Source organism: Sander vitreus, chromosome 7 (genome assembly GCF_031162955.1).
Source record: "Sander vitreus isolate 19-12246 chromosome 7, sanVit1, whole genome shotgun sequence".
NCBI lineage: Eukaryota > Metazoa > Chordata > Actinopteri > Perciformes > Percidae > Sander > Sander vitreus.
In genome coordinates, this window is record NC_135861.1 from 29,722,341 (window position 1) to 29,746,239 (window position 23,899).

General features: G+C 43.0%; 1 protein-coding gene across 2 annotated transcripts; it reads left to right on the forward strand.

The window, feature by feature from the left end:
* Nucleotides 1–88: 88 nt before the first annotated feature.
* fam120c (family with sequence similarity 120 member C) lies at nt 89–22,950 on the forward strand. Of its 2 annotated transcripts, none has more exons than XM_078255891.1 (17): nt 89–1,675; nt 4,067–4,313; nt 4,493–4,575; nt 5,910–6,038; nt 7,810–7,912; nt 8,044–8,108; nt 8,493–8,767; nt 9,573–9,735; nt 9,851–9,934; nt 11,150–11,321; nt 11,867–12,116; nt 14,522–14,636; nt 15,363–15,572; nt 17,322–17,568; nt 18,717–18,852; nt 19,043–19,106; nt 19,241–22,950. In XM_078255891.1, the coding sequence occupies exons 1-17, from the start codon at nt 1,160–1,162 to the stop codon at nt 19,520–19,522; spliced, it is 3,141 nt and encodes a 1,046-aa protein (XP_078112017.1). In that variant the 5' UTR covers nt 89–1,159; the 3' UTR covers nt 19,523–22,950. The 2 variants fall into 2 exon arrangements, with proteins under 2 accessions (XP_078112017.1, XP_078112018.1); XM_078255892.1 differs by having other exon boundaries at nt 19,265–22,950.
* The last annotated feature ends 949 nt before the right edge of the window (nt 22,951–23,899 follow it).

A 23,899-nucleotide genomic window follows, 5' to 3' on the forward strand; every position in this document is an offset into this window, starting at 1 on the left:
CCCACCACATCTGTCCAAGTAGGACGTGATACTCATATTAGACTACATTTCCCAGCGTCCCCCGCGACCGCGCCTCCTCCCTCCACTCCCTCCGCCTTCCCTCCCACTCAACTGGTCCGCGAGGAAGTCGCAAGATGGCTGATGTCGCTTGGAAGTAATGTTCCCCTCTGCAACATGAAGCCGTGAGTGTGGAAGAAAGCGAGGGAGGCACCATCGGGCTTTTATTTTTATTTTATTTTAGTTACTTTTCTTTTATTTCGTCAAACATCCATCTCATTCCGCGTCGTGTCCGCCCCGGACTTGTCTTCGGGAGTTGACGCGTCAAATCACGCCGGGGACCCTGCCAGCAGCTAACAGCTAGCCACATAGCTAGCAAACGTTAGTAACGTTACAGCTAGCCAGTCAGCCAGGCACATAGCTTGTTAATTTGTTCTAATTAATATTCTGACACCTGCGAGCCAACAAGCTACCGATACAAATATGCTAAAATTTGCCTGAGGTAGTGCAGAATAAATGTCAAATATTTTAGTTGTCAGATAAAAAAAAAAAAAACCATTTTTGCAAGCTGCTCGGTTTAACATCATGTCCGCGAACTGGCCATCTAGCCTGTGGTGTGCTAACTAATGCGCAGTATTGCATCTGTTTCATGTGCACAAACCAGCAGGATAATTATTTTATTGGCATTTTTCAGTAATATCCACCACCTTGCTGCATTTCCGTTATTTGCTGCCAACTACATTTTTGAAGCTGGTTATGTTAAAGCAAAATTATGGGAGCAGGAAATGTGTTGAACTTTTTCTGGTTGTAGGTAGCTACACTGGCCTTGCTGGCATCTCACCAAAAATCCATAGGGATGGACACTAAACTGAGAACCCACGACCAAAACTGAGGAATTGGCATTTCGATATTTCGGAATAAGTAAAGATAAGTGACACGCGTATACAGCGGTGTATGGTGACTCATTTCACTAGTCTGGGTGATAGATACGTTGTTTTGCAGGGTTAACTAAACTACAGTTAGTCACTACATCGGAGACCAGTTAGCTTGCCTAAAGTGCATAGCTAGCTACGGTCTCGCCCCACATCACATTTCAAACACGGCGTACAGAACGTATTCAGAGCCTGCTCCCGGCCAGACACACCGGCTTAACAACACAGTCATGGGAGTGCAGGGTTTTCAAGAGTATTTAGAGAAGCGGTGTCCCGGGGCCGCAGTCCCGGTGGACCTCCTGAAGCTTGCCCGTACCGCGGCCCGCCAGCCCCCTCACCACCATCACCCACACCACCACCCACATCACCCAGGGCCCATGCCTCCCCCGCCCCCGCCTGCCAGGATCCTAATCGACGCTGACTCCGGCCTGCAGCGCCTCTACGGCGGCTACCAGACGGACTGGGTGTGCGGGGGCGAGTGGAACGCCATGCTGGGCTACCTGGCTGCCCTGTCACAGGCCTGTCTGTACCAGGGTGGCCTGGAGCTGGTCGTGGTTTTCAATGGCACATTGGGGAAGGAGCGCTGGCCCGAGTGGGCGCGGCGAGCTCAGGGCCAGCGACAGACGGCGCAGCTGATAGTCAACCACGTCGGCAGCAAGGCCACCCCGCCTCCTCGGGCATGGTTCCTGCCCCCGGCCTGCCTCAGCCACTGCGTCCGCCTCGCCATGTTCCGCTTCCGAGTGCGGGTGAGCAATGTTTGATCATGGTTGTGTGCAGTTGTTTTATTGTGTTCATATGGCGTGCTGTTCATTTAACACTTGCCCTTTCTTGTTGCACGCCCATTAAGCAGCTTACATCATCCAGGGCCGTTTTAACTCCTTCCAGTTGGGTAACAAGTGCAACTACCAACCCTAACCACTGAAATGAGTCAATCTGGATATGTGCTTAATATTATACATAAATACATACAGACCCGAGCTGTCAAACGGGCTGTCTTGCATTGGCTGTTTATAGCCAGCAGAGCATATATTGTATCCGTAATGCCTGTAGCTGCCCTGCTCCTCTCACGGATATATTTTTGTTTGCTCTACTGGGAGGAGAAATGTATACACTACTGCTAATACTGTACATATATGATGCAGCCGCTACTGGCTAAACCAGCCCATGAATTAGAGCAAGTACAACATGACCCAGTCTAGCCTGTATATTACATAACATGAACTCATTGAACCTTTCATACATTGTTGAACAACTGCTGAGTGGATAGAGTATTTATAGGTTCCCATTGCCTATGCAATAGTACATTTGTATTAAACTTATTTTTTGCATTTCAGTTTGTTGGTGATTGAGAATATTAAAATATAAAATATGTTTTATATATCTGACCTATTAGCACAATAGTATTTGCTCTGATATGAAATACAGTTGGTGGGTGTACTATACCTGCCCTACTCTACTATTATGGGGCAAAGAATACCTTACATGTGTTTGATAAAGGAAATTGGTCTCATAATGTTCCTCCAATGCATCAAAACCGCTGATTGACTATCATGGTTCCCTCTTGTCAACTTTACCTGGCTGTCTCTTTTTGCTTCCAGTCTACCTTCCCATCTGATTGCATGCTAGTGTTAAAAAAGCACAATGCCATAGTGTATCATGAGAGGATAGTGAATAGAACAATCCCACCCACATTACAGTACAACACATTCTCATGCGCCGTGTGTGTGTATACAGCATCATTACTCACAGTTCCAATGTGTACTTTTTTGTTTTTTTCCTCCCTGTATCCTGAGAAACAGTAGTATTTCTGCAGCTTCAAGTATCTCACCTGTGCTTGAATAACACCTTTACTAAAGTCATTGCTGTTCCTCTCCATGCAGCTTTGGTGCCTTACTCAACTTTACATGTGCTGCAGGCAGTCTGTCCATTTGTAATCGTTGCATATATATATATATATATATATATATATATATTTTTTATTCTGGTTTGTTTACATTGGTTATTAGTTGTAGTATTATTATTGGTGAGTGGCACACACACATTAATCAATTTGTTTCAAAACGTCCTGAAACAGTTTCTTCATAATCAGCCTTGCCATCACTGCCATATATTGCATTCATTTGAAGACACAGATTTGATCACCAGCTCGTTAAATAGATTTTTAATGAAGTAACTGAGTGTAATGATTTAGTTTTCACACTGATTAACACCGACATTGTTTAACAAGATTAACATACCAATTTTGGCATAATTGTGAAGCTCTCCTGCTCTCTCTCTCTCTCTGGCATAACCAGGCACCTCACCCACCAATTGGGTTCCGCGTGAGTGGGCTGTGAATCAATTAGGTTGCCCTAGGTCCAGGTATCTGCGTCACCCCCAGTGATTTGGAACAGATTGGTGCAAGCTCAAATGTTCCCCAGATATATTTTTGCGAGGCCTGTGGAGCTTTAGTAGTTTGTTGTTGGTATACAGAGTGGCAGCACCACTGACTGTCTGTAACCTCTATCCTCCTCATACATTGAGTATGTAGCTGCAAAGATGAATCGATTAGTTGTCAACTATTAAATTAATCGACAAGTCATTTTTAAGAAGAAAAAAATAAAACTTTCGGCTTGTTGAGACATTTGAGGACGTCATCTTGGGCTTTGGGAAACACTGATTGAATTTTTTAACCATTATCTGACATTTTACAGAACAAACAACTAATGGATTAATACCGGAAAATAATTGACAGATTAAACGACTATGAAAGTAATTGTTAGTTGCAGCCCTAGTCGTTTGGTCTATAAAACATCAGAAAATAGTAAGAGTCTAAGGTGACTTCTTTATGTTACTTGTTTTGTCTAACGGTCCAAAATGCATCGATATTAAGTAAAGTTCAGAGAAAAGCTGGAACTGGGTAAAGTTTGGGAAAACTAAAAAACATTTAAAATTGGTTGCAGATTAATTTTCTGTTGATGAATAAATCAATCTAAAAACGAAGCTCTAAACTACTGTGCTGCTTTTACTTGAAATATAACAACTGAATCAAACACATGGCAAACCAGGTTAGCGCGATGTTACCCATTTCCAACTCCATTTAGACTTTGTGTTTTTATGACACAGCAGGCTTGAGTTTGTCCCCTCTGCATCTACAGGTTGTACAGACTTTGGAGGACCACCACCAGGAAGTGCTGTCTCTCTACAGGGACTTTGGATTCGCTGGCCTCATTGCTCAGGATTCTGAGTTTGCCCTCTGCAACGTACCCGCCTACTTCTCGTCGCATGCGCTCAAACTGAGTTGGAACGGCAAGAACCTGACCACACATCAGTACCTGCTGTCTGAGGCTGCCAGGCAGCTCGGGCTGAAGACACAGCACCTGCCCTGCTTTGCTGCTCTGCTGGGTTAGGAGCCGCACACTCACTCGCATACACTTACAAATACACACAAGCAATCATTTATCCAACATTTCTTTCCCTGAAACACACGCCCCTACTTGTAAGCTGTATTTTTGGCACCCCTCTTTGTCTGTCGTCCTCGTTCATTGACGCAGCAAGCATTTGAAAGAGTTTCTGTCTCGCAGGAAATCATATTCTGCCTGATGAGGACCTGGCTGCCTTCCACTGGAGTCTGCTGGGACCAGAACACCCACTAGCTTCTCTTAAGGTGCCATATTATTCCTAAATCCAAAGTCCTCTGCAAACCACAGCTTGAGCTGCAAGAATAATAGCTCTAACAATCATGTAATACTCTTAATTAGTCAAATAGTGACTTGAGCCTTGATTTACCTCCAAATATAAACAGAACCAGACCTTAACTTGGGACTTGCTTTTATTTCAAATTTTCCACGTTTTATAAGTACATTATCATTTTTAGAGGAAAGAGGGTTTTCTGATCTCCCATTTAATTTGCTGGTCTTTCACAATAAAATCCTTTCAGTGGATTAGGGACATAATGCTTTCTCATCAATAGAAGGCTTTTAATGTGAAAAATGCAGGAAATGTTGACTTTTATTAATGACGTCTTAAAATCATTACATTGATAGAAATGATTGGAATGAATGACTAAGTGGAAGAAAATGTATTTTAGTTATCAGGAGAAAAAAGGACTAGATGTCGCACACCATGATAATATAGTTATAGATATTTTTGTCATCTTTGAACATATTAATTACCTACACTTCATCCACAAACATGAAACTTACTATTTGTAAAGTATATAAACATTGCGTCTAACGTCTATTTTCTATTGTTAGACTATTTAATGTGTGGTCTAGACCAATTTTTATGCACCCTACCTCACGGTTTTACTTATCATATGTATTTATATGTGAAATCAAAGGACTGCGCAAAGAGAACTCCACTTCGCTGCTTTCCTCTGCATTCCTCGCCTCCACTTTATTTTCTTGTATCTGGACACCTTGTGTGTTATTGCTTAGCAATGACACCAGTCTTATGTAAATTCTGCAATTTAACAGAACATGTCAGTAACTTAAAAAGCGAAATGACATTGGCAGTGCATTCTCCATGAATATGAATATTACAATGTTGAGCTGTAATCAATTCCTATAACATAACCAGATTATGGGTAATGGTCTACAACAACAGAGGCAATTTAGTCTTTTCAGATGAATAGCCAGAATCAGATGCAGCTTATTTAGCCTGAAATGATGGCATCTTCTGAATGTTAGCTCCAAATATTTCACATGTGGCTGTGAGAGAATATGTGGTTTAAGGTTTTCACGATACCAGAATTTTAAACTTGGATACAATAACGTTTGAAAAAATGTTTGAGTAACTATAGGCATTAGAGCCGACCAGTACATTGGATCGCCCTAATGCCTTTTCAAAACCTGATAACTTTTTTTTTTTTTTTTACTTTCTTAAATAAAAATGACAAATACCCCAGAGTTAAATATCTTCATGTGGCTCTCTCACAGTGTTACTCCCCACCCAACCAGGTGTGTGTGGATTACAACCTTTGTACTGTTGCTGTTTCAGGTGCGAGCCCACCAGTTGGTGCTGCCGCCCTGTGAGGTGGTGATCAAGGCCGTCTCAGAGTACGTCTCCTCCATCAAAGACCTGGGGAACCTCGACGCCATCGCCAGAGATGTCTTCAAACAGTCACAGGTGGGTCAAGTGTACAGTGCCCCTTTGTCCGTCATAATTACACAGTAGGTTTTTATTGGGTTTAATTTGAGTTGATTGAAATAGGTTTTCCATGTTCCGTCTCTGACCGGACGGTTTCTGATGGTTAAGTAGGTCATCACTGTTGACACAAGACCCTGAGTCAGCATCTGCACTTCCTCACATATCAGTGTTCAACCATAGAATTGCACCACACGTTATATAAGTCTACAGTATGTGTTATACAGGTTTGTCTAGTTTTAATTCATCAGAAGAAGCTTGTTGACAGTGTTTATTACAAATAAGACACTTATTAAAGTGATTTGTGATTGCGCAAATAAGGGTTGGAGTTCAGCAGCATTTTATTGAATCCACATCTTTATGCCTATCAAATCTATATGTATGGCTGAGCGAAAATTAATAGACAACAATTTTGAAAATTAACAGAGTCAAAAATGCAAAAAGTTGTGGTTCCAGCTCCTTCAAAGTGAGTTTTATTTTTTATTTTTTTTTTCCTTCTAATGTATGACATCCCTTTTGGGGTTTTGGGCTGTTGGTTTTGTAATATTAGTTCTACTTTATCATTTAGCCACCGTCATTTTCAATGAATCTACCGTGTTGTACTGGCCCCAGCATGTTCTCAAAGGACCATAAAGCTTTGTGATAAAAACGATTTACAGTGACTTGATGTATGGTAGATAAATGTTTAGGCAAAGGACTTGAAGCTCACCTTTGTCATGAGAATGTTTCCTCTAGTGTTGTCTTTCTCTTTTTTTCTTCTTCTCCGTTAGGTGAAGTATGTCTACACTTTGAAATATTTGAGGCACGCTGCCATATTAAGTGTGTCCAGTAAACAACTGATTCTCTGAGTTACAGCAGCACATCCTTATATTCCATTATCAGTTGCAGGCGCCAGTTGTAGACAGATTTGTTAGACTTGGACCTTAAAGGATAAGTCTGATGACACTCTCTAAGTAATAAGTATTATCTGTGATCCAAAGTCTGAGCTATCTTCTTCCTCGGTGCCATAGAGCTCCATTGTTGTCCATAAACTATTAAAACACATTAATGATTAACACTGTTGCTCTGGGTGACATGTTCCTTCATTATTATGAGCACACACACACTGCCGTTGATTTTGACTCAATCCCGCACACAGGATTCTGCTAGAAGTACTCACTAGAGCACCACCAAATGTGTATTCATCCCCCACTGAAAATTGTCCCCAGCAAATACACCATTTACTCCTTTATCAGTAACATTTTCGAAAAACTACAGTGCCCAGTTGATTTAGGAAATTGTTTAGGCTAAAAAAAATAAATAAATAATGTATGTATTTGACAGGTTTCAAAAAAGATTTTAGGTTGCCAATAGAAACACAAGGGTTTGTGGATGAGAACCAGACCAACACATTGTTAATTTAGGGATTTATTTCATAGGATTAGTTGACTGTAAGAAAAAGATACTTCTACCCAGCCGTACTGATCCTCTAGTTATTAATGCCAACTGTGCTCACTTTCATATTAAAGCTGAGTCGCTTCATACTCGTGTTAACGCCAGGTCAGTTTGGAAAACACATGATTACAAATTAACACCAATGACCCAATATTTCCAGTTCCATTACCAGTTTCCTCCAGGCCCTTGAGTTGGTCTGAATGGGGAATAACCTAGCAACAGATGTGTGCATCCCTCAGCTGGGCTTGACAACATTTTCACAGTCATCATCCCAGTATGTAATGCAGTCAACATAATGCGTTGTTTCCTTCCTTTCCAGTCTCGTATGGAGGACAAGGTGGAGCGATTCAAGAAAGCTGTGGAGTATTTCTCCGCCGCCTCCAAACCTCGCTCGCCCAACATGGGGCCCTCCTCTTTTATCTGTGAGTAGTAAACAAGTTTAGACAACAGAACCAATAGTCTACACCATTACGTAATCAGGTTTGGCTTACAAATAAATATGTATGTATTAGAAGAAAATCTTCATTTACATCCTTGTTTTTTTCCTGCTCAGTACCTGGGTTTGGATTTGGGGGACCACCTGGTCACATGGGACCTATGCAGCCTGGAAAGAATCAGGTAGATTCCTTAGCTTGGTAATCCTTTGTCCTCTTTGATGTGTGTGTAATTTGTTCTCTGCTCTCTACATGAATCTACATGTAGCAGAGTGGATTAAGTTTGTTGCTCTTTGAAATCCCTTTGTGGCATGTGCTCATTCAGAGGAAAAAACTGGCTGAGGGAGGAGGAGGAGGGAGCTTCACATCCCAAATCCCCCCCCTCCCCACCATCCCTGATTAGATGCTTCTGGTTTGATCTGAAATAAAATAGGACAGAATTAGTTCACATCCCTGAAACCACATCTCTTCTCCCCCCCCCCCCTTCCCCCTTCCCTCTGCTCCTTCTTTTTCTTCCCTTTTCAATCCATTTTCCTTTCTCCTGTTCCTCCCTCCTCTCCAATCACAGTTCCCTCCTCCCCAGGTTCCGGGGTTAAAGCCACCCTATCAAAATGCTCCATATGGACCTGGCTCCAACCCTCTGTTCCCGAACCCGCCGCCACCGTCCCAAGACTGCAACGATTCGCTGACGAGCAAGATGGGCTTCTCTGATTGGTCGGCTCCATATGATTCCACTCAGGGGGGAAATCGATTACCCAATCATCACACCGCCACTCAGTCTGTTCCCTCTCCATCTCCTTCATCGTCATCAGATGGAGATGAACCTAACGACAGCAATGCAAAGTAAGACACAGAGGGTTTATTAGGGTTTCAGCTCTCTAATTTTATTGAAGAGAAACAAGGATGTGGGCATTTGACTAATCACAAGGAGAGAAAAATGAATACAAAAAATACATAAAGTAGAAATAAATATGCCAGTGTATGACAACAAGTTCACTTAAAAAACTTGAACGATATTGCATACATAAAAAAAAATGTTGTGAGGAAGAAATTGTTGACAGGTGTTGTTTCCCTTTCACGCATTTAGAACGCAACAGGAGAAAGCCCGTGTCATACCCGTTCTCACTGACTGGAAATACTCTGTTCGTTTGGTTTAGGCAATGGGGTGGCGTCGACATTTTCGCTCGACAAATCGTTGATTCTTCTCCTTCCGGTTTGTCGCCAGCTGCATGATAGAAACATCGTCAACACGGCCACTCGCTCCGTGTGAATTCCCCGGACAATGAGCTGCTCTATTCACACATTAGCCCTTCGGACATTACACAGACTTTGTACTCGGGGGGGCTGGCAGGGTAAAGTCTGCTTGATGTCTGATCCAACTGATTCAGACATTTGCGTTCTCACGTACAGCTCCTCTGGGTAATTTCTAGATGAGGGTTGAAATGGGCACGTTCTTCCAAAGAAAGGGTTTAAAATTCTGAATGGCCTTGGACTTATGTTAAGTTTCTAAGGTTCGTAAGTTACTGCTAATTTCCTTAAGCTGCCATAGTAACTTTCTCTGCGGAAACTCAAATATTGTATAAACACGTACACCATGATGAATGCCAGGCCAGGATGATTAAACATTACCATGAAGCCTCTCTCTCAGCCATTTGACAGACAAGCCCTCTCGGTGGGAGGATCCTGCTGGAAGGGGGGGCTCGGCCTCCGGAGATGGTTCCCAAGGCAACGGGAGCGTGTCACACATTCCGTCACTGCTGTCTATGGCGACGCGGAGTCACATGGACATAACCACACCCCCTCTGCCTCAGGTGTGTGTCCATGAGTGATTTAAAAAATAAAAATAAAAATGTAGTTATAGAGTTGTAGGTTGTGTTGAAAAGTTGCGTTTAGTCACCATGTTCCTGTTTTTTTTTCCCATTTCAGGTCAGTGCTGAGGTTCTTCGTGTAGCTGAGCACAGACACCGAAGAGGACTGATGTACCCCCAGATTTATCACATATTGACCAAGGTAAACCGTTTTCCACACTTTGATGTCATTCATGTTTTATTTGTGTTTGCATTTGTCTCTGCAAGTAGGGTTGCACGATATTGACAAAATGTGATATTCAGGGTTCATACGTTTTGAAAAAACCTGGAAAAGTTTTGGAATTTGAAAAATGCAAATTCCAGGCCTGGAAAGGTTTTGGAAACATTAAAAGACCCAGAAAGTTTTGGAAAAGTTATGTATTTTCACATTGTCTTAATCTCACCGTTCTATTCGGGGCGCGATATTAGAAATCCCACTATGAACCACATAAACTGTCATTCATTTTATTGTTAAACCTCTGAGGGTTAACTTTAACACAGATTTTCATTCTTATTGCATAATGTCGACTGACATTTTCAGGAATACATAGTCATGGAAATTTGCCGAAAAGTATTGGTTAAAATGCGTATGAACCCTGGATATTGCGATATCGATTATGAATATTGCGCTATCGATATTAATTTCGACATTTTTAAATATATGTAAACTTACAAAAGTTATGGGAAAACGCATCAAAATAGATCCATAACAAATACAACACAAGGTTTATTTCAACTGACAGTCATATTGGACTGGTCCAACATGAATAAATAAGGACCATGTCTACAGAACAGGACATGTTTTACTGGTTGGACAGTATAACATCTATAAATAAAGAGAACAGGACACAACTTTTCTTTCACTTCTCTGATTCGTTCCGTTTTGTTGTCTCTATCTAGTTCTTCACTTACACTGTCACTCTGTCGGAATATGCACACATGTGGCACATTCCATAGGGTTTGTCACGTAGTGGACCCGTGCGCTGACGTGCACTAACGTGCAAGTGGCTCGGTAACTGGCCAATGAAATGATGATCATTATAGCGTTTCAAGCGGGTTCTAAATCAAACACAACTAAGCCACACAGCTAACGGACGGGACCCAGCGCTCCACAGTATAAACAAAATCGTGCATACTTATCACGACACTTTTGATATAATATTGCGCAACGTGATATCGCGATAACGATATTGAGTCGATATGTCATGCACCCCTATCTGCAAGTGTGTATTCTGTCATTGCAAGGCCCCCAAGTCATCTTGTCTAGTTTAACAAGGGTTATAAAAATGGCGATGGAGGGAGTAATGTATCAACCTCGTCAGAGCCTCCCTGTAATGTCTCTGTCCTTATTTGTCCCTCTACCCACCACACCCCTCAGGGAGAGATGAAGATGCCAGTGTGTATAGAGGATGAGTGTAACTCTGAGCTGCCTCCTGCCTCTCTGCTGTTCCGCGCTGGCAGACAGTATGCCTACGGCGTCCTCTTCAGTCTGGCTGAAACACACCGCCGCCTGGAGAGGCTCGCTCTCCGCAAGAGGGCTCCCCTGGAAGGTAGGTCCTGGGACAGAGTGGCGCGTATGGAGAACAGATTTATTCTTAGATTTTTTTTTTCTGGGAATCCAGCCAGAGATTAAAGCTTTCCACAGATCTACAAAATAAAGATAACGGTAACTATATAGATTTCTTTTTTTTCCCCTGGCCTGACCAATAAGGAATTATTGATCTCATTAATTTGCTTACTGATATATCTAAATGTAATGGAGACATCCTTATCCTTACCTTATTATATCTGCTGTTAGAAAGGTCTGTTCTCTACTATTGGAATTATACCTTTACTTTCACAACATTGATAGACACAACGGCCTATATTTCAATGACACACTGAACCCTTACCTGACTTCTCACTGTTAGTGGCTTTAGAGGAGTGTGTTAGCTACATGATTAGAATAATATATCAACGTTAATATAACAGCCTGCTCCAAAGCCCGGCACTGAAACACCTGTACCGTTGTCTCTAAAGAATCGATTGTACCAACATCAGTTTTTTTCAAACCATGTACATGTTTAACACACTTCTCTTGCCTCTGTTTTAACAGTTCCTCCAGTGATTGTCAAAGAGTGGAGCAGCGGTAAAGCCAAGTCGGCCCTGACTCCGGAGCTGGTCCCGGCCCTGTGTTTCAGGGAGTGGACCTGCCCCAACCTGCGGCGGCTGTGGTTGGGACGTGCCAGTGAGGACCGCTCCAGGAGAACCAGGGCCTTCCTGGCCTGCCTACGCTCTGACTGCCCAGCCCTCCTCAACCCAGCACAGGTCCCTCAGCATCTGCTGCTCATGTGCTGCGTGCTCAGGTATGACACCAATGCTAGGTTTAGTGTAGTTTAGTTTTGTGTGTGTGTTGTCCTAAATAAAGTGAGCTTTCCATGAACACCTCAGTAAGAGAGTCAAACACCTTGTGTGTCTTTCAACATTTGTGCTCCGTTCTTTTCACCGTGGGTGGGATCGTGGGCTCTGGTAATCAGCGATCAACATTTTTCTTTATTTTCTGACATTTTATAGACGAATCGAAAAAAGAAAGAAATAAAAAATGTCTACTGCTACTAAATCAATTCTCTTAAGGCTACCCATTTTATCTCTGTATTTCACTGCAAAATACACAGTGTGTACAACCAGCTATGTTGAGCGCTGTGTTTTTTAGTAGGAAGTAATTCTGTGATTTTCAAACTTTAGTGGGTACATCACTTAATTAATTTAAATATTTTGCTCAGTAATACTCTTGGTTTCAGTAGCACTGTGTTGCCCCTGTGTACTGTGACATCATTTCGATGTTGCTAAGTGGAGGTTTAAAGCTGGTGGATGCATTTTCTCTTAAGCAGATCTGTCTGTTTGTAGATCCGCAGAAAATCGCCGTTTATTTCTATAATTGATTAATTGTTTAAGCCACATAACATTCCCACAAGACTGGGTTAGGCTTTGTTTCAACTGCTTCGCATGTTAAGCTCGTCTAATTGACCTGCCGAGTCAGAAAAATTGTTCACATCAGCCTCAATCTATTCAGAGTCGTGGGTATTGGGAAATTCCGAGCTTCCACTTGGTTGAAAGAACGACAGGAGGTGTCAACAAACCAATGGCAAAATGGCCGCAAAGCCTCCGTCTCTGGCAGTAACATCCAAATAAAATCCATTATTGAAACTAATGCAATCATTCAGCTCATTTAAAAGGAGCTAAACAAGCTGCAAACACTGCAGATATGGCTAATTTAAGATATATAAATTGTGACTGCGAGACTAGAAGATAACCACTTTGAAGTAATAAGTGAACACTCCCAAGTCTACCGTTTTCCTGTTCTTCCCATCCTGCCTTGGCCATAGTACTGTAGATAAAGCACAGCTGTTACTAATAACATTAACGTTGGGCTCTGTTCTATTCAGTGAGCCAGCATGCACAATACCAGGACCCTGAAACAGAAGCCGCTCAATTGCATTAAGCCATCACCAATTGTATTGTTTACACATCTCTTACTGTGACATGTCGAAACATCTTTTGAGACAAACTAAACAATACTGCAGAACAGTGTGTTTACTACCTGCTAAACTGTTTTTGGTTTCTTCTTATCATGACGAGTGATGCGGACATATTTAATATTGCGCTAATCATCAAAGCATTTCGCTATTATTAATATTATTACAGGCAGCTGTGGCTAGGAGGTAGTAAAGTAGTATTCTGCTAATCGAAGGGTTGGTGGTTTGATCCCGGGCACCTGCAATCTACATGTCATAGTGTGCAGTCTACAAGTCGGTGTCTTTCGGAAAATTGCTCGAAATTGCTCCCTGTGCCATTGGTGTGTCAATGTTTATCCCTCCCCTCCTGATTAGCAGGTGGCACTTAACATGGTGGCCTCTGCCATCTGTGTATGAATGGGTGAATGCTGGCTTGCATTTTAAAGCGCTTTTTAAGTTGTCACTAAGACTAGAAAAGCGCCATATAAATGAAGTTCATTTACCTTATTAATATGTGAACTATGGACTGTAGTATTGGAAATCACATCAGGTTAGGGGTGCAACGGTACACAGAAGTCACGGTTCGGTTCTTTACCTCAGTTCAGACATCACGGTTCGGTACGAGTTCGGTACAATGGAGGGAAAAATACAGCATCTCTGTTCTCAGCTAGCTAAGACTACTACTAAATTACCTGATTAATGCAACGTTATCACGACATCGCCCAGCCATTTTTCACCGCAGAAAGCTGCTCCCTGCCTGGCTAAAGCTAATATAGTTAGCCTGAAGAAACAAGGCATCTGTCCCAACTAACGTTACGGTTTGGAGCCGCGACGCTGGAAACGTAGTATTAATCTACAACAGCAGTCTTATCCACCACTCTCTCGCCTGTACTACTGTAACTGACTGGGAAACCAAAGTTTTCCCAAACTTGCGATCTTAAAGAGGCCGGCGGGTCCTCTAACTCTTGTGGATCGCCACCCCTCGCCATACTCGTCCATGCTGCTATCTCTGACTCACTAAAACTGCATACTTAGGCGGAGCTCAGCTACATAGGCAGAGCGCCAATCGGCTTCAGAGCTAAGGCGGGGCTACAGATTAGGTTTCCCTAAAGAACCCGCGTATCTAACAGTAGTTCCGCATTACATTGTGCAGTGCATCTGCAAGTGCTAATGCTGTCACTAAACTGTAAACATCAGTACACTGTAGCTCTGTGTTTCTGCTGTGTAAAGTCGGCTTTGTTTTCCTTCTCTCTCAGGTATATGATGCAGTGGCCTGGAGGAAGGATCCTCCAGAGACACGAGCTAGATGCCTTTCTGGCTCAGGCTGTTTCCAGCCAACTCTACGAACCTGACCAGCTACAGGAGCTCAAGGTGAGAGACCCCAGTCCTTACGCCGTCATTGTTGAATAATCATTGATCAGGGTTTTTCCACAGAAGACGGATATTTCTGCACACAATTCTTGTTTTTTCGTGCTCTTGATTAGGTCCCATTGGGCAGTGCACTTTTGAGTTGCACAACCTTTTGATGTACAAGAGTAATACACCAAACCTGTTTGGTTCGGTTCAAACAAACCGTGTTGCTTTTGCCTGTTTTGTTCAGTTTGTGGGTGCTGATTTGAAAGCGGTCAGTCTGACTCTGTAACCAAATAACCAGACTGAGACCGCATGAAAGGAGGGTCAGTTTGTGGCCCGAAAAGAAATGGAACAACAACAAGACTTTATCATAGTAAATGTGGGATTTTGGCATGATTTCAAAAGATAAACTACTATTAAATCCATCTTTTGGTTGTGAACTTTCAAGGAAGTTACCTTTCATAATAAGTGATGTATATGAAATGTGTCAAGTTTTTTACGCCCTGATCCAAGTCCAAATGCGTCAAACTCTGTGGTACAGCTGCGAAATATACTAAACCTATTGCTGTCTTTTTCTCTTTAAAGACTAATTGAAGTGATTTTGGTGTTAGAAGCTACATACAACATCTCATGGGTCTAAGACCTCATCATTCTCAACTCCTCTGCGCCATTCACTTCTTCTAGCTTTTCTAATCTTCATGTCTGCCTACAGTTAAAAAATATTCACATTCGGTTTGCTGTTAGGTGGAGAAGGTGGATGCCCGCGGTGTGCAGCTGGCTTCTCTGTTCATGGCTGGTGTCGACACAGCGCTGTTCATCAATGATGTGTGTGGCCAACCGTTGCCATGGGAACACTGCTGCCCCTGGGGCTTCTTTGACGGGAAACTGTTTCAGAGCAAACTGGCCCGGGCCGCTCGCGACCGGGCCGCTCTGCTGGACATGTGTGAAGGGCAGGTATGTACGTATATGTATATATTCCTGTGGCAGAAATCAACTGAGGATATGATGGATGTGTGTCTTTTTTAAAGGGGTGATAGAATGGTTATATAGGGTATTTCACACTGTTCCTTAAGGTCTCCGAATAGGGTATGTAACATTGGTTGGGCTGAAAATGGCCCAGGTGCTGTGCTATGGGTCTGTGAATACCCTGTGAATATGGCCCTATTTGGAACGACAGCTTTTCTTCCGAATATGGTATGCTCATGAATATTTAAATGAGCTGCACGGTGATTGGTTGAGCGAAGCACATACACATACATTGGAGACGAGACAGCAGCTCTCGTATTTCAGACACTGCAATGTTATGCGAGAAATCAACTATTTAAAGCTCAATATGGGCCGTTTTACGAAATTGCAAATTTGGTAAGACGTGTCGGACTTCAGGAGCTCTGACGAGGCACACACACACACACACACACACACACACACACACACACACACACACACACACAGTCACTACAGACATGCACAAGCAGCGACTACAGCACGGCTAAAACAGCCAAGACAAAATGCGAAGTTTCGAAACTTTCATTACAACTAGTGTTGTTATAACGTTACCCTTGGGACATAAAAAACGTCCAAGGCAAGGAATCACAACTCACCCTGTAGCTAGTCAGCGCAGGGAAATTTAGCGGAGAGTTTAGCCCTGCAGGCATGTCCCCTGCGCCGCGGCGTTAGATCCACAACTCACGCTCCATTGTCCGACATACTCGTTCTAAACACTTTTCTCTGGGCCAGTATTCCGTTTTACAGCCTGCAACACTGCATTTACGACCGTGGTTCATTTTCAGTATCCTTGAAAAACTTGCAAACTTTCTTCTTTCTAACGTACACAGCGCAGCTCGTGTGTGAGATCCTGACAGAGCCCTAGCTCATATAGCGGGTCTGTGAAGGGGGAGAGGCTGACCGGGAAGGCATCAAACCCGACCTATTCAGAAGACTAACTGACCTCAGAACAGTCAGTGGCCTATGTAAATTTTGGGGCGTTACAAAGATAGAAGGTAGAGCCAAATAAGGTAGGAGTTGAGGAGTTGACGTCAACTTTTAGCTTGGTTGAGATTCGCCCATTTTCAGCAGCAGTTTCAAATTGTGAGATTTGCGTAGGAAAGAGTTGTCAGTGGGACTTTGAGGTTCTATGTATGTCCTATTTTACCCACCAAACTGTCGTAATTCAACTATGATAAGGTAAACTCGGTTTTGCATTCTATCACCCCTTTAAGTAAGTTATAAGTTAATGAAACTTAGTTCAAAAAGCATTTTAGTGCCTTGTTTAAAGGGCCCATAGACAATAGTTGCTTGTAAGTAAGATTGTTGTCAGTAAGTGGAATACTCCTGATCAAGTTCTTTTGGTCCCGATCCGAGTCCTTTTTAATATTTGGTTTCCAGTCCGATCCAATACTTATTTATTCAACATTTAGGTAAATATATTTATCTGACGCATTGTAATAACATCTGTAGCCTTCTCAATTCAGCCCACCTTATTTTTCAGGAGCTACCTAGTCCAAATCCTGGAGGTCCTGATTCAAAACTATAAAGTTTATAAGCTTAAATTATTTATATGATATGAATAAAAGCTTAACTGGGAGAATGCAACTCCTGGAACTGACGTGACGCGATGTGCTATAGAGAACACTAGAGGCCCTGATACCGGTCCTGAACTCGGGACGTTTCTACTCCAGTCACAGTGTTATGTCTGCTCTGCAGGAGGAGCTGGTGTCCAAGGTGGAGAAGATGCGTCAAGCAATCCTCGAGGGCATCAACCTGTCCCGCCCTCCTCCCCCTCCCCCTCCTCTTCCACCTCCTGCCTTCCTCCCCCCAGCCATGGTGCCCCCTTTCTACCCCATGCCTCCCCTCTACCCACCCCGCCCCATGGACATGCCTCATCATCATCATCATCATCACCCGCATCACCCACATCACCCTGCCCAGCACAGACCCAGAGCCTTCCCAGGTACAGACCTCCTGGTTTCTCCACACATACCTTTTATTGTAGACATCATCTTTGCTTTTGTCCCAGTTCCATACTACACACCAGTTCTAAGCAGCTTTTGAGTATGTTTTGTGTTTACGCTGGAAAAGTGAGAAAATAAAGAACCCTCAAAAGGCAATGCATAAATGGAAATGGAGGAGCTATTGACAGTGGGAAATACTTAAAACTAATTGTGGATGGTGATGAAACTGCTGCAGGGACACCCCAGCAAACAGAAAGTAACTTTTCAATTTGTGGAAAAAACATTTTGCGGTCTCTGTTAAGTTTGATTGGCAGTGCCATTTTTAAAGTCACAGTTTTGATTGCCTTTGCAGACAAAGGCTAGACAAGTTTATTTATATTGCACCTTTCAACAACAAGGATATTCAATGTGCTTTACATAAGGCATAAAAGGCTATAGGACCAACTATAAAAGAAACACAATGCAATAAAGAGACACAAATAGTTAAAAAAAAAATTTATTTAAAAAATTTTTTATTTAAAAATGTTATGTAATATAAAAATTACAGCGCAGCTAAAGTGCAGTCCAAGATATGAATAAATAGTCCCAAATTGAATAAAAGACAGTGTTAAACAGAAAAGTCTTATACTTGATTTAAACAAAGTTGCTGCAGACCTCAGGTTGTTCTTTTATGGGGTGCATAAAACCTGAACGCTGTGGCACGTGCATTGCATACTTTCCTGTTAAAGGTGCAGTCTGTGATTCTAATCCAATATACTCCTTTTTCAAATTCAGCAAATATCATCTCACGGTCCGCTAGCTCTGTAAATGGGGAAACAAACTAAGTGGCTCGGACCGAGACACGGGACAATATTCCGCTCGTGCACAGGACAGAGGGAAAAGGCCATTGATGTAAGAGAGAGGCGGTGGGAGTGAGAGGGATGGTAAAAAAAAAAAGAGCACTGACTGTTTGGGTGTTGTCAGACTCCACCTTTTAATATAAAGCAGTAAAATATCCAGAATTCTTGTATACTAACTGCAAAAAAACACATACGTATGCATACTGTATACAGTATGTAGTATGGAATTGGAACACAGCTTTAGGTTGTTATTTGAGGCTCTACAACAGGAAAAGTCTCAGTAGTCACTCCTTTTCTTCTTTCTTCAGGCCTTCAGTCCATCCCCCCTCAGGGAGGGAAACTGGAGATAGCTGGCATGGTCGTTGGCCAGTGGGCTGGGAACAAACCAGTCCGTGGGAGAGGGGGGTTCAACATGCATGTGGTGTCAGTGGGAGCAGGAAGAGGGTGAGTAAGATGATCTTTTAATCAATACAGCGAACGACTGAGAATGAAGGTATTTTTTAGTTTGGCTTTACTCCTCCAACTATTCTGTGTAGAATCTGAAAACGCTGGTGGGATCGAGCCCTAAAGCAGACTACTGATACTCGTTGTGTTCCACATTTGATCCAAGCACCTTTCTGTTTCTCCATCACAGGAGGGGTAAAGAGATTCCAGCTAAAGTAAGGGCGGTGAAAAAGGCACCTACCAACAGAACACAGGTATGGCACGGGCAGACTTTTACACAAAGCTCTTGAATCTCGTACGTTTTCCCACATGATGAGTAATCGCAGCTATGAATTCCCTCTTCGTCACGTTCCTACTTGACATCATGGCCCCTGCTGTTCTGTTAAAGTTCTGTCCGACTGTCCTCCTCCAGACGTCGCCACCGCCCCCATCCAGCAGTCCCCCAAAGCCCTCAGAGGAGGCGGCCTCCACGCCAGAGGTTGCGACTCAGCAGCTGAACGGCAGCTCAGCAGCCTCAGCCATTGGCCAGCCCTTGGAGCTGGCCCCCCTGGCCCAGCCAATCCCGTGTGCCTTAGCCAGCAGAGACAACCAATCAGAGGGGGTGGAAGTGGAGGCCCCCTGTTGCCTTGACGACTGCCCGTCAGACGGAGCACTACAGAAGGAGGAGTGATGGCACCCTTCCCAGGATGCACTGCTCTGAGAGAGTTCTCTGTGTTTGACTGCCTTTCCCTGTTTTTGTAGCCCTGCCTGCTAGCTGTGCACATTATCACCTGGAGCAGGAGGTCCTCCCTGCTGCTCCACGTGGTAGGCTAAAGCAGTTAGCTGTTACTTCCTTTTTAGTTTTCTCATGTGGTTTTACATTGTTTTATGAAGAGAGTTTTTCTCCATGAGTCTGTAAGCGCCCCACCCCTCAAAAATCCTAAATGCCTCCCTCCCGCACTCGGAGTAAAATAAGCTTGAAGCCCCACCCCCATTACAACCCACCACCTAAACGATAACTTATTTTAAACTTGATTATTTTTATTTTATTTTTTTAATGGTCCCATTGTTGGAATCTCTGCACACAGCCGTTAAGCGTGCGGTTTCGGTGACAGATTGGATGTGGTTTTCCATGGTTACATCATCTAGGCCTGGTCGGTAGTTGTGTGTTTGTTGCCATAGCCGTCTCGTGTGAGGTTTGTCTTGCATGAATTCAGAGAGATGTTCAGAGTTTGACTCTGGATATGTGAGTAAGATTTTAACAAAGTGATTTACCATTCGTTTGTGCAGTGACCCCCCCCACCCCCCGTAGTACTGCTAAAAACACAATGTTAGTATACTTACTAGCAACATTGATTGATTGGTAATTTATCACAGGAGCACTTCTGCACCACCATGGTATTAGCGTGCTATCTTACTTTGACCCATGTAGCAAAGCCTAGTGCTTAGCTGTGCTAAGACCCCATGCATTTATGCACCTTAAGCCCTAAAGTATGCAAAATATTACTCTGCTCCTCCAAAAAAAAAGTGCATTATTATATTATATCTCCCCCCCCCCCGACCCCCACCCCTTGCCCCTTTCTCCCAATGCTTTGATTGTATTATCCCAACAAAAGCACTTAATGTTGTATTTCAATATAATGAATTAGAGCAAGCCCCTATACAGGTGAATTGACAGTCTAAGAGGGGTGTCCTCTGCGCCCAAGTAAATCATTATGACATGTAGAACTACATTTAAAGGTAGAGATCTATTTGAGAGACGTCAGAATGTTAACAGAGTGGTTTCAGACAAAGAAGCACTTTGTTATAAAAATGTTAAACCACACTGGACAGTCTTCTACCAGGTGACAAAGAAATGAAAAACTCTGGGGCACCTTCTGGAGTTAAGGCCAAAAATAAAAGAATATATGCTGCCCAGCAAAAGATGGAAATGAATTGTGAGGATTTGGGTAACTGCTGCCAGGCAGAGTTCCCTTCAGACTGGCCTCACACATTCAGTCATGAACTTTGCAATGAAGCTCAAAGGACTCCTGATTCTCCACGTCAAGGATTCCTGGGAATCTTTTCAGATTTCTAAGGTTATTTCCAAAGTCTATTTAAAAAAGAAAAAAGGCCAGCCTAATGAGGCAGCCGGTCATATAAAAAGGGGTGTTGCAACAAAGCCTCAAAGACACCCCCACCCCACCCCCACCACCCCCCCCCCACCCTCTGGTGGTGATTGAGTAACGGTTGTCATTTTGATAGCCCACCACCATGAGCTGCTGCCCCCGCAGAGCTCTGGTGTGTCACTTTAGACCAGCAGGAAGCACTCCCCTGCCCTAAAGCCCCTCGGCCTAAACACGGCAGAGGCTTTCTGGGTTGGCTCACATGTCAGGAGAGAGGGAGGCCTCATGGCGTACCGGAGTGTGCCGCTCACAATCTTGAGACTTCTAAGATACTGAATTGTTTTATTAGCGCACTTATGTTTGTAGAGAATGAGATGTGTCCCCCATAGTAGGTTTCATCTGACTACGGAAATACAACTTACCAATAGCTGGTAGCACAACTGCAAATGTAAAAGCAGTAGACCGACATACTGCCTGAGAGATGCTGGCCATGAACATCGTAATCTCTATAAACTTACTAAGAGAGGTTGAAATGAGCTCACTATGTTAAAAAAGGCAAGTCAACAAGAAGCACCTTATTTTCATACTATGTTGATTGATGCTCTATCGTGTGCCACAAAATTGACATGGAAAAAGCTCTTATGAGATGCCGTTTTGAAGGAAAAAAACTATGACTATATATATATATGTAAGTGTTAATGTAGTCGCGTCAGACATCCCCTCAGTTATGAACTCAACCATGACAGTTGACCCAGCCGTGAGTGTAGGCCTACACTCATTGTCAAAGGGCTGGGCCACGCCGCCGTCTCTTACACCAACACCAAATGAATTCAGAGGTTCTGACTTTTTAGCCGTTATTGGTAGGGATTAAGCATACGAGTGCTGTAGGTGTTCGTAGGTTAAGAGTAGGTAACAGCGTCGGGCTTACCACAGGACTGTAATACACGGACACCAAGACTAGGCTAGAGAATATAGCTCCACTGGCCGAAATACTAAGTCTAGAATTACTAGGAGTCATATACTTAACTGCTTTCAACTTTTGACATTAGTACAAATATGTGTATTGCAACAGTACATTGTTAGAAGATTGCTTTTCTGCGGCGAGCCAGAGTGTGATCTGGTATACGATGCCCTCTTGATTCGCTCGCCAGACAAACAGTTACAAACACACACACACACACACGCATATACATACAAACAAAACACACACACAGAGACACGACAAACAGGTATTCAGTTGCATTTGTTACCAGCAGCATTCTCTCTCTGCTTTTGTGCTGAAGTGATTTTGTGCAGTTTCAGTTCACAGTGGAGTGGTCGTCGGTTCATCAGAGATCATTTTGGTAACACATTCTACTGACTCTAAAAAGTCCAACACTTTTAAGTTTGCATGGACGGCACAGAAATGACCATCTATACACACACAGACACAGACACCACACATTAGCACATTAGCACATGACACACAGATACATAGATGTTAAACCCTGAGTTACACAGTAGCTAGTATGGAAAAAAAAAAAAAAAAAAAGTCAACGCAATACATGATGTAGTGTCCCTCTCTCGTCCTTGTCTGTTTTAGTTCGATAGATATTTGATCAGTGATTTTTATGCTTGTTATCCTAACCCCCTCCCCCCCCGCTATGACACTTTTTCTTGCCCCCTCCCTCCAAAATGTTCATTCACTTCTTCTCTTTGCCCCCTTAATCTTCCTCAGAGTACACACACACTCACACACACGCACACACACACCCCCCATGCCCACTGATTCCCATTCAGAGCTGCAAACGACACACAAATTTTACACACAGTTTAACCCTCCCTTCACTTCCTGTATTTCAGTTCTCTCTTTCACTCTTATCACCTCCCCTCCCTTTTTAGCCCTTTAGGACCGTTTCTATTGGCCGTTTTTCTCTTTTTCTCTTTGGGCTGCCCCGCCCCTTAATCAACCCAACTAACAGTAAAGGTTATATTAACGTTGATAATCAGTTTCTGTATGTATTTAGCCAGAGTCTGGAAAAAAAAAACGGGAAAAAAAAAATCAAAACGGTTTTATTCAATTGTGCAAATGTGTTTTTCTTACTATTTTTAATGTTATTACATCTTCTAATCTAATCCTTCTACCATTGCTTCAGTTAGTACTGAAATACGCTTAGCCAACCTAGAGATTTGAACTGTAATGATTGCGATTTTCCTTACTTGTATTTTATATGGCATCTTTAGACCACCGTTTATTATGTACGTAAGTAAATATTGCCCCCTTTTGTCGTCTGCACTATGTTATGATTCTCATATTATCCCTGATAACAATTTCGTGGTCGACTCATTAATCTAAGCTGAACTCGCGCCCTTGCACAAAGCAGCGAAACATCTCTTGTAAACACCTGAGAACCAAAGTACACCTAGCATCCCCTATAAAGGCCCCCCCCATAGTTCCCCGACATCGACGGTTTGCCCCCGAGTAACAAGTTTTCTGATGAGTATGATTATATATATATGACATTACAGCACGTGTGATTTTCTGACAAGTCTGTGAGGTAACTTGAGGTTGATGTAGAGACGCAGACAGACAGGGAAAGAAGGAAGGAAGTGTGTTTTGTGTGGACAGTGAGTGAGCGAGTAGGCAGGTTTTGTTTAGGCATTGTGGGTGAATTCAACACTCCTGTTGCTCGCTCGTGTTACTTCTTCATTGACTGAATTCAGGCCGTGTGAACCACTGCACACGCTCGGATCAATGCTAATACGCAGGACGGAACGACACCTAGCGAATATGCTTTCAGTCATGCTGGGGTTTTGGCGCCCTCTTTTGCATTTTCCTTACATGTTATCGTTGTGCTCTCTCAAACTTGCCTTTAACTTCCCAGACTCAGACTGATGGAGCAACTTTTTGCTGTACTGAGTCTCTTCATGTGTGGGCATGGAGGCTGCTAAAAGGGGCTGAATTCTCCTCAAAACACAAATCT